The sequence below is a fragment of the Ambystoma mexicanum genome, chromosome 11, assembly GCF_040938575.1.
Source record: "Ambystoma mexicanum isolate Mex_15411 chromosome 11, UKY_AmexF1_1, whole genome shotgun sequence".
NCBI classification, from domain to species: Eukaryota; Metazoa; Chordata; class Amphibia; order Caudata; family Ambystomatidae; genus Ambystoma; species Ambystoma mexicanum.
The window spans coordinates 1115834952-1115850355 of record NC_090934.1 but is presented as its reverse complement, the minus strand read 5'-3'; the positions used below and the strand labels follow the sequence as shown (position 1 = coordinate 1115850355).

Below are 15404 nucleotides of genomic sequence, written 5' to 3'. Positions count from 1 at the left end.
GATGAGGGCCTCGCCCTCCTCAAGAACCCTTCCACGACGCCAGCTAGAAGAGACCGGTATGAGAAGAAGTACCGGGTCCCGGACGCGGCCCCCCTGTGCCTCCGGGCGCAGCCTACCCCGGACTCAGTCGTCTCCGCGGCGGCCAGGAAGAAAGCGGGGGGGGTGCGGCCTCCACATCGACTTCCCCACCGGACGGCGAGGGAAAGAAATTGGACGCTATGGGACGCAGGGTCATCTCGTCTGCAGCGACGACGATTAAAGCGGCCAACGCCTTGGCTATCGTGGCCCGCTACGACAGGGAGCTATGGTACAAACTGGCTCCCCTGCTGGACTTCCTACCGGACGACAAGAGGGCGGATGCCCTGGAGATCCTACAGGAAGGTGAGGTGGCGTCGGACCACGCCATCACTATTGCGACGGACATCGCCGACACTGGGTTTCGCCAGTTGGGCAACGGCGTGTGCCTTAGGCGGCGTGGATGGCTCAAGGCTACGGACTTCCGTCAAGACGTACAGACCAGAGTCCTGGACATGCCGTTCGATCAGGCCATTAAAGCGGACACTGAGACGGCCCGGGCCCTTGGGGTTCTGCAGCAACGACGGACGCCCTTTCGGAGCAGCGGAGGCAAGGGCGCCTCCAAAGGTTCCGGCGGCGGTTTCTCCACCTACCGTCAAGCGGCCCGCTCGTCGTCTCAGGAGGCCTACAGAGGACGAGGCAAGTCTGGCGGACCCCGCCATCGTCGCCAAGGAGGTCAAGGCGGCAAAGCCTCGTCGAAACAGGATTGAACCGGCCATGGGGTCGGGCCCCCGCCGAAGCACCCCGGTGGGAGGCCGGCTGGCGAGCTTCGTCAGCGTGTGGGAGTCCATCTCCACCGACTGTTGGGTGCTGGACGCCTTAGCCCGGAGGCCACGCGCTCGAGTTTCAAAGAAGGTGCCCGCGCGTCCCCCCCGTGGCCAGGAAAGAGCTTCACGTCCCTCAGCTTCTCCTGGAGGTAAAGGCGATGCTCAGGAAGGGCGCCATCGAACTCGTCCCAAAGAGGCTTCGGGGCTCCGGAGTTTACTCGAGATACTTCCTCGTGAAGAAGAAGACGGGAGGATGGCGCCCCATCCTAGACCTGCGACGTCTGAACAAGTTCATCAAGGCGCAGAAGTTCCGGATGGTCACCCTCCAGCACGTCCTGGGTCAGCTGGAGGAAGGAGACTTCCTGTCGTCGTTGGATTTGGAGGATGCCTACTTCCATATTCCCATCCTAAAGGGGCACCGAAAATTCCTCAGGTTTGTGGTCCAAGGGCGTCACTACCAGTTCAAAGCCCTCCCCTTCGGACTACGGTCGGCACCCAGGGTATTCACCAAGTGCCTTGCACCGGTGGCGGCGCAGCTGCGCCGCGAGGGGATCCACGTCTACCCCTACCTGGACGACTGGCTCATCCGAGCCAAGACGAGGGAGCTCGCCGTGGAGCACACGGCAAGGACCGTCCAACTTCTCACGGACCTGGGATTCTCCGTGAACTACGCCAAGTCCCACCTGGTACCCGCTCAAAACGCACTGTTTCTGGGAGCGAAGCTCGACACAGTGTCCCTTCTGGCCTCCCCGTCGGAGGAAAGGACCGGGTCCATCCTGGGCAAGGTACAGCGGATGTTGGTTTCCGACGCGGCCAAGGTGAGGTCCATCAAGTCCCTCCTCGGAATGATGTCTTCTTGCATCTACCTCATTCCCATGTGCAGGCTCCGGATGCGCCCGTTGCAGGAGTTCCTGGACGCGCGCTGGATCCAGACGACGGGCGGCTTCGAGGAGAGGATCACACTCGACGAGAGTTTCCGCCGAGCGGTCCGGTGGTGGGGCAACCGCGCGCATCTGACGGCGGGCATGGACTTCCAGACCCCAGACCATCAGGAGACAGTGACCACGGATGCCTCCCTGGAAGGGTGGGGAGCGCACACCGAAAATCTGCACGCGAGAGGCCTTTGGCTCCCGACGGAGAAGTCCCTCCATATCAACGTCCTGGAGCTCCGTGCAGTGTTCTGGGCCCTCGGGTCCTTCCTTCCGTCCCTCAAGGGCAAGGTGGTGAGGATCTTCACCGACAACACCACCACCATGTTTTACATCAGGAAACAGGGCGGAACCAGGTCCCCAGCACTGTCCAAGGAGGCGCAGGACCTGTGGCATTGGGCCGTCGCCCAAAGGATGTTTCTGGTGCCGTTTCATCTGGCAGGGATAAAAAACACCATCGCCGACTCACTCAGCAGGGAGCTGCGCTCGTGCCACGAGTGGGAACTACGGCAGGATCTAGTGGATCGCCTCTGCCGATGGTGGGGCACACCCCAGATCGACCTGTTCGCGACGGCGACGAACTCCAAGTGCCGGAGGTTCGCCAGCAGGTTTCCCCAGGCGAGGAGCATGGGCGATGCTTTCTCGTTCCCCTGGGAGGGCCTGTTCCTCTACGCGTTCCCTCCTTTGCCACTGCTAATCCGGCTCGTCAACCAGCTCAAGAGGTCACGGTGCAGGATGATCCTCGTCGCACCTGCGTGGCCGAGGCAGATATGGTTCCCGGACCTTCTGGACTTGTCAGCGTCCCCGCCAATCAAGCTGCCGGTGGACGCGGATCTACTCTCCAGGGAAGGAGGCGCCATCCTCCACCACGACCCGAAATCGCTGAACTTGCAGGCCTGGCTCCTGCAGCGCTAGAGTTTGGAGGATACGACATACCGGCCGACTGCAGAGTGGTTCTTGCAAAGGCCAGGGCGTCCTCGACTCTTAAATGCTACGGACACAAATGGAAGAGGTTCTCTGTCTGGTGCCACGCACAGAAGATTAACCCTCTACGGATTACAGCTCCCCAGGTACTGCCGTACCTGCTGACGCTGGCCAAAGCTGGACTGGCACACGCGTCCATCAAGATTCATCTTGCTGCGATCTCCCGATACACCAGAACCACGGGCCGGACGTCCTTGTGGTCTCATCGTCTGGTGAAAGAGATCATGAAGGGACTGTTCAGATCGTTCCCGCCGGTGAAGGCTCCGGCCCCGGCGTGGGAGCTCAACGTGGTGCTCACCAAGCTCATGGGACCTCCGTTCGAGCCTCTGCACTCGGCCCCGTTGAAGTTTCTGTCGTGGAAAACAGCATTTCTTGTGGCCATCACCTCCGCACGACGGGTGGGAGAGATCCAGGCCCTTTCCTGCAAGGCCCCGTACTTGACTTTTCACGACATGAGGGTGGTGCTCAGGACGCACCCCTCCTTCATGCCCAAGGTACCGTCGGACTTCCATCTCAACGAACCCTTGGTGTTGCCTGTGTTCTTCCCGTCGCCTTCGTCGCCGGCTGAGAGGACTTTGCACTCGCTGGATGTGGCTAGAGCGCTGAAGTTCTACGTGGACCGCACGAAGTGTTTTCGGAAGACGTCACAACTCTTTGTGAACTTTGGACCTGTCAATCAGGGGAAGGCTCTCTCGATGGCTTCCATTTCCAGATGGCTCTCCGGCTGTATCATGTACTGTCATCGGTTGGCAAACCGACCGCTACCTGGCCGTCCGAGAGCCCATTCCACCAGAGCGATCGCAGCTACCACGGCGTTCCTTTCTGGTGTGCCCCTGCTGGACATATGCAGGGCTGCTACGTGGAGGTCGACGCACACCTTCACGAAATTCTACTGCGTCGATCGGGATTCCAGGGAGGAGTCCAGGGTCGGCCAAGCAGTGCTGCGCAACCTGTTCGCCTGAGGTGAGCCTGGTGAGGAGGTAAGATGCTTAATGTTGAGTTTTATGTACTGCTTAATGTTGAGCCTTTGCCACCTCCCGTGGTTGTGCATGTGGGTACTGCTATGTATTCTTTATTCATGAGCATGTGAATCCATGCCAGACCCCATGCTGGAGAAGGAACAAGTTACTTACCTGTAACTGTTGTTCTCCAGCATGGGTCTGGCATGGATTCACATGCAAACCCTCCCGCCTACCCCTCTGCGGCTCTTCACTTGGTCATACTGCCACTTCACGTGCTTCCAAATCTGAAGATGGCTGCCAGAGGCGGTGCTTAGGTAGAGGGCAGTCATTGGCTGTGGTCAGTATGACGCAGGGACCAGTGATTGGTTACTACTACGAAAGACAGATCAGAAACGAAACTGATACTGGTTTTTTCTTTACCGAGGATTCCCAGCCTGACGACGGGGAATATTCATGAGCATGTGAATCCATGCCAGACCCATGCTGGAGAACAACAGTTACAGGTAAGTAACTTGTTCCTTCCCTTCCGGCGCGGCCGGAACCTAGGTCTCAGGATGGCTCGGCGGCCATTTTGTCTGTGATCCAGTCCTTATGCTCTGAGATAAGGACGAGATTCCCACGGCCCAGGCCGGAGGACCCGCAACCTGGCCCGTCGGGAAGTCCTCAGAACAAACGACGGAGGACCCAACCCTCTCCTCCGCTCGCCCCCGTAAGGCCTACAGTTCCCTCCTCATCCTCCCACGAGTCGGGAGATGACGGTGCGTTGGGCTCGACGACGGGTTCTGAGGGCGACGACGACGGAACGGGTCCACTGTCTCCCGTCGCACGGGCCTCGCCGCCCGACGAGATTGGCTCATTCCACGCCATGATCGCCAGGGCGTCTGAATTGTTCCAGCTCTGCCCGGAGGAGCAGAAAAAGGAAAGTTTCCTCTATCAGCGCCGGGAGGCCAAGAGGAAGACTGTCATCGCAGTGCCTCTAATCGATGACATCTGGGAGGAGGGCCTATCGGTTCTCAAAAACCCCTCCACGGCACCAGCCAAACGGGTCCGGTACGGGAAGAAGTACCGGGTCCCCGAAACCGCTCACCTGTGCCTCAGGGCCCAGCCAACGCCAGACTCGGTCGTCTCGGCGGCAGCGAAGAAGAAAGCGGCGGTCTCAGGAGCCTCGACGTCGAAATCCCCGCCGGACGGCGAGGGAAAGAAGTTGGACGCCATGGGGCGGCGGGTCATATCGTCGGCGGCGACGACGATCAAAGCGGCCAACGCCCTGGCGATCGTGGCCCGTTACAACAGGGAGCTCTGGTTTAAGCTGGCCCCCATATTGGTCTTCCTGCCGGACGACAAGAGGTTCGAGGCCCTGGAAATACTGCAAGAGGTCGAGGTAGCGTCGGACCACGCCATAATGGTGGCAACCGATATTGCCGATACCGGGTTCCGCCAGCTGGGCAACGGTGTTTGCCTACAACGACGGGGTTGGCTCCGGGCGACCGACTTCCGTCAGGACGTCCAGACCAGGGTGTTGGACATGCCGTTCGACGGCAGCAACTTGTTCGGGAAGGCGGTGGACGAATCCCTCCAAGCCATAAAAACGGACACGGAGACGGCCCGTGCCCTAGGAGCCCTTCGGCAACGACGGCCCTTTCGGAGCTCCGGAGGCAGACAGGGTGCCTCCAAGGGATCCAGCGGTGGCTCGTCGTCCTACCGCCAGGCGGCCCGCTCCTCGTCTCAGGAGGCCTACAGGGGTCGCGGCAAGCAGGGAGCGCCTCGCCGCCGTCGGCAAGGTGGCCAGGGCGGCAAGGCCACCACCTCCAAGCAGGACTGAACCGGCCGTGGTCTCGGGCCCCCACCGAAGCACCCCGGTGGGAGGCCGGCTGACGAATTTCGTCGGCGTGTGGAAGTCCATCTCCACCGACCGTTGGGTGCTGGATACCCTGGCAAGAGGACACTCTATCGAATTCCTGAAGAAGTGCCCTCACGTTCCACCTGTGGCCAGGAAGGAAAATCACATCCCGCCACTGCTGTTGGAAGTACGGGCGATGCTCAGGAAAGGCACCATCGAGCTTGTCCCGAAGAGGCTCCGGGGTGTACTCAAGGTACTTCCTCGTCAGGAAGAAGACGGGCGGCTGGCGCCCCATCCTGGACCTTCGTCGTTTGAACAAATACATCAGATCACAAAAGTTCAGGATGGTCACCCTCCAGCACGTACTGGGACAGATGGAGGAAGGCGACTTTCTATCGTCGTTGGACCTGGAGGATGCATACTTCCACGTTCCCATCCTCAAAAGTCACCGAAAGTTCCTCAGGTTCGTCTTCCGGGGACGCCACTACCAATTCAGAGCACTGCCGTTCGGATTGAAGTCGGCCCCCAGGGTCTTTACCAAGTGCCTAGCACCAGTGGCGGCGCGGCTGCGCCTGCAGGGGATTCACGTCTACCCCTACCTGGACGACTGGCTCATCCGCTCAAGGACGAGGGAACTCGCGTCGAACACACTGCGAGGACCGTCCAGCTACTCACAGACCTGGGATTCGCCATAAACTACCCAAAGTCCCACCTGGTGCCGTCGCAGGTGGCCCTGTTTCTGGGAGCGAAGCTCGATACAGTGAGGCGGCTGGCGGCCCCGTCGGAAGAACGGGCGAAGACCATTCTAGGCAAAGTGCAGCGCCTGCTAGCCACGGACGTGGCCAGGGTGAGGTCCATCAAGTCCCTCCTGGGGATGATGTCCTCTTGCATCTACCTGGTGCGCCTCTGCAGACTACGGATGCGCCCTCTTCAAGAATTTCTCGACGCCCGTTGGATGCAGGCGACGGGCACCTTCGAAGACAGGGTCCCCCTCAACGAGGTGTTCCGGCGGGCGATTCAGTGGTGGGGCGTTCGAGCGCACCTCACGGCGGGCAAGGACTTTCAGACGCCGACGTACCAGGAGACGGTGACGGCGGCCGCCTCCCTGGAAGGTTGGGGCGCTCACACCGGAGATCTCCACGCAAGAGGCCTCTGGCTCCCGGAGGAGAGGCTCCTGCACATCAACGTCCTGGAACTCCGAGCTGTGTTCTGGGCTCTCAAATCGTTCCTCCCGTCGCTCAAGGGCAAGGTGGTGCGGATCTTCACGGACAACACCACGACAATGTTTTACATACGGAAGCAGGGAGGCACCAGATCCCCAGCCCTATCCAAGGAGGCACAGGATCTGTGGCACTGGGCGGTCGCCCAGGGGATGTTCCTGGTTCCCTTCCATCTGGCAGGAGAAAGCAACACCATCGCCGACTCGCTCAGCAGGGACCTGCGCGCGTGTCACAAGTGGGAACTGCGCCAGGATCAGGTGGGTCAACTCTTCCGACGATGGGGCAAACCCCAAATCGACCTGTTCGCAACAGCGACGAACTCGAACTGCAAGAGGTTCGCCAGCAGGTTTCCCCAGCCGAGAAGCATGGCCGATGCATTCTCGTTCCCCTGGGATGGCCTATACCTGTATGCGTTCCCTCCGTTGCCGTTGCTGCTTCGACTCATCAGCCAACTCAAGAGGTCCCGGTGCAGGATGATCCTCGTCGCACCGGCGTGGCCGAGGCAGATCTGGTTCCCGGACATTCTGGACTTGTCAACGTCCCCTCCCATCAAGCTGTCGGCGGACGCGGACCTTCTCTCCAGAGAAGGAGGCGCCATCTTCCACCACGACCCGGCGTCGCTGAACCTGCAGGCTTGGCTCCTGCAGCGCTAGAGTTTGGAGGCTACGATATACCAGCCGATTGCAGAGAGGTTCTTGCAAAGGCCAGGGCGTCCTCGACTCTCAAATGCTACGGTCATAAGTGGAAGAGGTTCTCTATCTGGTGCCGAGCACAGAAGATCAACCCCCTACGGATTACGGCCCCTCAAGTACTGCCATACCTGCTATCGCTGGCAAAGGCTGGGCTAGCCCATGACTCCATTAAGATTCATCTGGCGGCGATCTCCAGATATACCAGAACCGCAGGACGGACGTCCCTGTGGTCACATCGACTGGTAAAAGAGTTTATGAAAGGACTGTTCCGGTCGTTCCCGCCGGTGAAGGCCCCGGCGTGGGAACTTAACGTGGTGCTGACCAGGCTCATGGGGCCCCCATTCGAGCCGATGCACTCCGCACCGATGAAGTTTGTGTCGTGGAAGACTGCATTCCTGGTGGCCATTACCTCTGCACGACGAGTGGGAGAGATCCAGGCCCTATCCTGCAAAGCACCGTACTTTACTTTCCATGCCTCGAGGGTGGTGCTTTAGACGCACCCCTCCTTTATGTCCAAGGTGGCGTCGGACTTCCATCTTAACGAGCCCTTGGTGTTACCTGTTTTCTTCCCGTCTCCTTCGTCGCCGGCCGAGAGGACTTTGCACTCGCTGGATGTGGCTAGAGCGCTGAAGTTCTACGTGGACCGCACAAAGAGTTTCCGGAGGACATCACAGCTGTTCGTGAACTTTGGACCTGTGAATCAAGGGAAGTCTCTCTCGAAGTCTTCTATTTCCAGATGGCTCTCCGCCTGCATCATGCACTGCCACCGGTTGGCTAACCGACCGCTGCCAGGCCGTCCGAGAGCCCATTCGACCAGAGCGATCGCTGCTACTACTGCGTTCTTATCTAGTGTACCCCTGCTAGACATCTGCAGGGCTGCTACGTGGAGGTCGAAGCACACCTTCACGAGATTCTACTGCGTCGATCGGGATTCCAGGGAGGAGTCCAGGGTCGGCCAAGCAGTGCTGCGCAACCTGTTCGCTTAAGGTGAGCCTGGTGAGGATGTAAGAGATGCTTAATGTTGAGTTTTTTGTATTGCTTAATGTTGAGCCTTTTGCCACCCCCCGTGGTTGTGCATGCGTGTACTGCTATTTATTCTTATATTCATGAGCATGTGAATCCATGCCAGACCCCATGCTGGAGAAGGAACAAGTTACTTACCTGTAACTGTTGTTCTCCAGCATGGGTCTGACATGGATTCACATGCGAACCCTCCCGCCTACCCCTCTGCGGCTCTTCACTTGGTCATACTGCCTCTTCACGTGCTACCAAATCTGAAGATGGCTGCCAGAGGCGGGGGCTTAGGTAGAGGGCAGTCATTGGCTGTGGTCAGTATGACGCAGAGATCAGTGATTGGTTACTACTACGAAAGACAGATCAGAAACGAAACTGATACTGATTTTTTCTTTACCGAGGATTCCCAGCCTGACGACGGGGAATATTCATGAGCATGTGAATCCATGCCAGACCCATGCTGGAGAACAACAGTTACAGGTAAGTAACTTGTTCCGTCTATGACCTTGGGTGGCCTGCAGGGATTGTAGAAACCGGTGGACTGTATGGCACAATCCCTGAACCAAGATCGGTCTTGGCACAGTACAAGCTAGCAGAAGCAGTTGGGAAATGGAGCTCTGTGCCTTTCTATGCCTCAGTGGATGACGTGCTTACGTTCATTGAGTGGTGCTTCAGGACACAGCGGGGGGGGAGTGGTAAGGGGGGGCTGGAAAGGCTGCGCTCAGCATGCAGGCCAAAGAACAGAAGGTCCAGAGTCATCCACAGAGCTTGCAGCATGCTACAGTGAATGAAGAAACAGTGTAGACGCTGTTGGAGAGTTTGACATGGTCCATCCTGAAGTCTTTGTGAAGGACAGTAATGAAGGTACTATTGGTATGCGTGGGATAGCATTCTAAACTAAAATTGAATGACTCTACCATGCTGGAGCTACTCATCCAGGACTTCAACCCCGGCCTCATGCTGTTATTGAGATGTTTGGTAGTTCAGAACCAAGGGATGGACAAGGTGGCATGGAGACTGACTTTACTTTATCAGTTGTATAACCTACACTGTACCCCCTAGGTCTATGATCTTGACCCTATTCTATAAACTAAACTGTGAAAGGGTGATCGTTGGGTTGGCCGTTATAAAAAGAAGCAAGTCACCTGTCCGAAAGCCTACGTTGACCTAGATTATGTTCTTACCACGTATACCATAACACATAAATCAAACAAACAAACAATTGGGTCCTTGGCCCTTGTTATGCGGTTTAGTGGCACGTCGGCAACTGCAGTGGTTGCAGTTTCATATTACATCTGCGATTGTTGCAGTTTCCATATGTGAAGTTACCTAGAAACAGGGATGTTTTAGTCCACATAATCCAGCAAATAGGATTGTTACACTGTCCACATGTCTACGATGTCCAGCAATTACGATTGTTGTAGTGGATTGTTAACTGTGGGGGAAGGTTGCAGCTTATGGTAATCGCCATAAACGATTCAGTATCCGCACATTCCTTTACCTCAGAGTAATTTAGATTTGAGTATCTGTAAGTATCTTTCGGGTGAAGCACCTCCCTAGTTACAATAACAGCAGATACACCTGCTTGTGCTTGATCATCCCATCTACCATATTTTTTGTGTGTAAAGGTTAATTGCTTGTTTTGGGTGGTTTCACAACCCATGGTTTGTGCCTTTTATGTAGGTTCATGTATGTAATAGCATTTTTTTGTAAATGTTCCCCCATCCTACAAAGTCACAACTACCAAACTCTATTGGTATTCAGTCTCCTAACTTTAGTAAGTTTAACTATTTTAAATATGCTGCGATTTAATGTTATAAACACCTGGTCTATTGCTCAAGTCTTCCAGCAACTGGATGGAGCCTCAGATAGTAGTTTGGCCTGTCAGTCCACGTGAAATGCTCTAAATACGAGACCTTTGTTTTAAGGGCAAAAGTCAATACAAGTTTTGCTTTTAAGAATATTTCAAAGCTGAAAATGTGGTATCTCGTGGTTTTTACGGCCGTAATTATTTGGAAGTAATTACATTGAAAACACTTCACATTATATAGGTGGTTGTGGCTTAAGCCATTAAAAGTGGTGGGGAGAGGTTTGGGGTAGGGGTACTAGTGTAGGGGAAGAGAGGATTGTGGGGGGGGGCAAATTAAAAAAAACCTTTTCCATAGTAATTACTTTAAAGTAAATTACTTTGAAGTAATTAGTCAGACAAATTACATGGAACTGCAAATGTATATGCAGTGCATATAATGCAGCTTCTGTCAGTTGCTTTCAATTCCTCCTATTCAGATAGATCATGGCTTTATCCCCCAAAATGGTATTGTATGCGTAGGTAAATTAGACCCTTGGATTTGTTGGGACCTGTGCACTTGCAGTGTCGTCTGGTAAGAGAATTGGACCCTGGATTCTCATAATATACTGTCATTGTGCCCATCCACTCTGTAATGTTAGAAAATAGTAGAATGCCTCTGCCTTTTCAAGGAGTGCTTCCCAACAGGGCACCACGTTTCTAAGGTGTTAGTAAGCTTCCATTGGCTTGCATGCCATTTTAGATCAACTTCCAGGCATGAATTGCTGCATAATGTCTCTCGATCTTCCCTTCTAGGGAAGTTCTCCAAGTATTTGCCTTTGCATGCTCTTTTGTATTTGTATTCTCCCTGATCATTCATCCTCTCCCTTATCATTTGTATTTTGCACTCCAAAGTTCATAATGGAATGCTTCACCACCCTTGCAATTTTCTGCTTATGTTCCACAATACCATAAGATTCACTTTGTTTTTACGTATCTGTTTACATGTCATAAAAAGGCTTGTTCTATTGGATGAATCGATTTGCTTCCTATTCACCCAATGCAAGGCATTGGTTAATACCAGTGTAGTAATTGTGTGCACATGCTGATCGTTTTTTTCTTCCATGCAGTGCCATCCGGTTCACCAGTTGGTTTGTCTCAGTGGCTTGAACAGAATCTAACAAAAAGTGATCGCCCAGAGTTGACTAGTGCTAAAGTGGTGATATCTGGAGGTAAGCAACCAAACTGGTATACTTGCTGTTATCCTTGTATGCAAGCATATTAACCTGTACACTGTTTAACTTGATGTTTTTATAGCGTGAACATTTTATGCCATTCTACGTGTTGACCAGACCAGTACCTTGGTCACGAGGGGGGCAGGAACTCCTCTCAACCGGCTGTGGGAGGCCTACCAGGGAGTATTCCGGTGCCAGTCATAACCATGAGGGGGTTGGTGACAGAAGAGAGGGTCCCAATTTCTGCCCCTAGTCCAACATGTCTTTTTGAAGTCCACAACAAAATGAAAACATGCCTCCAGTATGAGATGCTTGCCAGTCTTTGACTTTCTTCTAGAGAAAAAACATCTAAACCTGCAACCCAGCAGAGACCTCACCAGGGGAATCCTGAGCAAGCGACCCACACTGTGAAAGCTCAACCAGCACCAGCAAGTCCATTGAACAACAGAACTACCCCAGGAACTGAGAGGAAGCAATAGCGCCCAGGCACACCAATGCTGCCAGGCACTGCAAGAAAATGGAGAGAGTAGATGCTGCAGCAAAGAGACATGGTTCTAAGTGGCAGATTGAAGAGCTGTGTAGTGCGCCAGTATCCTCTGGGGAACACACACAGAGACTGACAGTTTACCTAGTGCATCAAGGAATGAAGAGGGAAAAGCCTCACTCCTCCACAAACTTTACCTGGGAAACCCATCAACAGGAACATGAAGTGAACAGCCCCCTTCCTGTGCCAACATTGTGTTTTTTCTGCAGTGAAGTTGGTGGGGCATAGTCCCCTTTTTATAATTTTTTTCAGCAAAATCGTGCCGGGTGGGTAGACAAGGCCGGATTGGCCAGGGAAGAAAAGCCACTCCACAGAAGTGGTGGGCTGTAAAAGGGGTCCACAGGAAGGAGAAGGAGCCTTGGAATATGGAGGCGATTTTTGGAAGAGGTGATCTATTGGTTCGTGAGTAGTAGTGTGTGTCAATTGTTTGTAGAAGAGAAAGTGTAGAAGAGTGTAAGGAGTGAGTGTGAAGTGTATGGTACTAAGCGAAAGGAGGGTCTTTGAATAGTAGCAGTGTGGAGCAGGGAGGTTTAGCAGTGTGGAGGATATTGTGGTGTATAGCTGAAGTTGGGTGGAATACATACAACACCTAACCACAGTATGCAACCAATTGAGGAAAGTACACCTGAGTGCCAGTCCATTTAAGTGCCATCTTGCTAGCGCCTCAGTGAAATACCTGGGATTACAAATGGGAAGTGGTCGGTTTGACCTCTGAAGGCCAAAGTCAAAGCTGTCCAGCTAGTTAAACAACCCACCGTGAAAGATATACAGGCCTCCCTAGGCCTTGCTGGATACTAGTGCCGATTTATCCCTTACTTCTCTGAAACGGCAGGACCACTTACCAACAAAAGGGATGCTCTAACATTATAGGATGGGATAACAAAGCACAAAAGGCTTTCGATCAAATAAAAAGATCCTTGTGTGGAGGTCCACTGCCGATTATGCCTGATTTCCCAAAATAATGTATTCTGCAGACAGATGCTTTTACGGTGGGTTTAGGTGCAGTCTTATCACATGGTGCAACAAGGGGAGGAAAAACCTATAATGTATAAGGTCTAGAAACTTCATCCCTGCAAGATAAACTATCCCATCGTAAAACTGACCATGCTCCGCCGTTATGGATGGCCAGGAATAAGGACACTAATCCTCGCATCCTGGGGAGGTTCTTGGCCTTGCAACCATTTTCATTCACTGTTGAACATAGGGCAGGCACTAAACAAGCCAACGTAGATTTCTTTCCCATTACCCACAGTCAGCTAGCCAACAGGAATAGGATCAAGATGAAGAGCACCAGGAAGAAAAGATGGAAGCTGTGTGACAAGGCAAGTACTCTTGTGAAGAGAGGCATGACCCCTCGGGAGACCTAGGAGGGAGCAATCCAGTGCTAGTCCTACCCCTGAGGGTTGATGGTGGCAGTTGAAAGGGTCCTAATTCCTGACCCACCTGCCATATGCCATGATTTCTTTTTGCAGTGCACAACAAACACAACCCATGCCTCCAGAATGAGATGTTTGCCAGTCTCTCTGTCTTCCAGGGAAAGAATTTCTAAACCAGCAACTCTCCAGAGACCATCACCAAGGGAAACCTGCGACGGTGTCCTACACTGTGAAAGCCCAACCAGCACTAAACCGTATCAGCAACCCCATTCAGAGAATCAACCCAGGAACCGAGTGGAAGCTGCAGCGCCAAGGCACACCAGTGTCGCCAGGCCTTGCAAGCAACACACACCCAGATTCCCTATGCCAGAGGTCTGCAACCTGTTGCTCCAATTTTTCCAACCATGACCATTGACTATGCTTAGTTGGACTCATTGGAGTTGTAGTCCAAAGCATCTGGAGAGCCAAAGCTTACAGACCCCTGCCCTACGCCACCAGAGACCGAAGAGGGAACAGTCCCCTTACTCCATCAACTTTACCTGGAAAACCGTCACCAGGAACACAAACCCAAAAATTGTCTTTCATGGGCCGCTATTGTTTGTTCTGCAACAAAGTCTGCAGAAGAAATAGGCGGGGCTTGACACCGTTTTCTGCTTTAATACCATGCGGATGAGGAAGACGAGGCCTTATTGACCAGTGTAAGGGTGCACATCCACAGAAGTGGGACCACTGGAACCAGGAAGTGTGGCTTATTCGGGTGAGGTCCTAGGAGGTGGAAGACTAATGGACCAGCAGGAGGCCAAAAGGGAGCAGCAGTGTGGTGACGACTTTTGGAAAAGGTGAGGTGTTGGTTATTGAGTGGTAGTGTGCCACTGCTGCGTTTGTGTGGCAATCATGTGTAGAAAAGGTTGGGAAAAGGAGTTGAAGTGTATGGTTCTGAGTAAAAGGGTGAGAAGGGAAGAGTAGCAGTGTGGAGGAGGGAGGTGTAGCAGGGTGGATGAATGACAGGTAGCAGCGTGGAGGATGAAGGGGAATAGTGCAGAGTGGAGGGAGAAGTAACATCCAAGGGTGGGCGTAAGGTCTATGAAGAGTGATTGATATTCGAGGGATAGAAGAAGGGAGAGAACTAAGGTGGGTGGAGGTTGAGGAGGAGTGTAGTGAGAAGACAGGAAAGGAAAAGGAGTTGGAGCGTGTGACAGATTTGAACCGGTTGTCTGCAAGCCACATTTACCATTTATGTAGAACACTAGCAATCAGACGGAGAAGGGAAAGATAGGAAGTCCCTGAGGAATCCTCATCAAGCGACCTTTAGAACACCATCATGAGTATATAAGTCAGCTTTTAGACAGTAGGGGTCAACATTCTGTAGCCACTAACCTGGTATTTAAGGATGCCTGTGTTTGGGAGGAGATTTATAACCAGGTGAGGAGAGAGAGAAACACAGCCCCAGGGTCCATTAAAGATCTAATGAAAACCCTTGCACTGCCTTGCACTGCCATGGAGTTGGAGTGATTCTTGTGCCATCTCTGGCCACGTCCACAGATCCTTGCACATTTAGAAGAAATATGGAGACAAAATGTATCCAATGAAGTTTCATAGTGGTGTGAGGACAAGGACGATTTAGGTCCAAGCAGTTGAAAAGACAGTTTTATATTTGAAGCTTATTAATATTTTCAGATAATACACACAAATCATTACAGCTTTGCACACCACAAAGAAAACTTTTTCAAAGATAATTCAAACAATGTATTGTGCATCCCAGGGTCTAGCCAGCGTGGGGCAATTGGGGCTGGTAGGGACACACTTTGTGCTCAGGCTGCTATTCTTTACCAATCTACCTCTGAACTCCTTCCACTAACCGGTTAATGGCCCTGTAGCGTTGAATGCCCAAAACTCTCTCTAATTAGAAATGCCTTCTCAAATACAAGTAAATCTGCAAATTACAATGGATATGCTATTTATTTATGTAGGATGACCACT

General features: G+C 53.3%; 1 protein-coding gene across 1 annotated transcript in view; it reads left to right on the top strand.

Moving 5' to 3' along the window:
* Positions 1-15404, top strand: part of ETFA (electron transfer flavoprotein subunit alpha) — a 1125730-nt gene that overhangs the window by 742849 nt on the left and 367477 nt on the right. The window contains exon 7 of the mRNA XM_069624450.1: positions 11400-11501. Coding sequence (XP_069480551.1) covers positions 11400-11501 — 102 coding nt within the window. The remainder of the gene's footprint in view (positions 1-11399; positions 11502-15404) is intronic.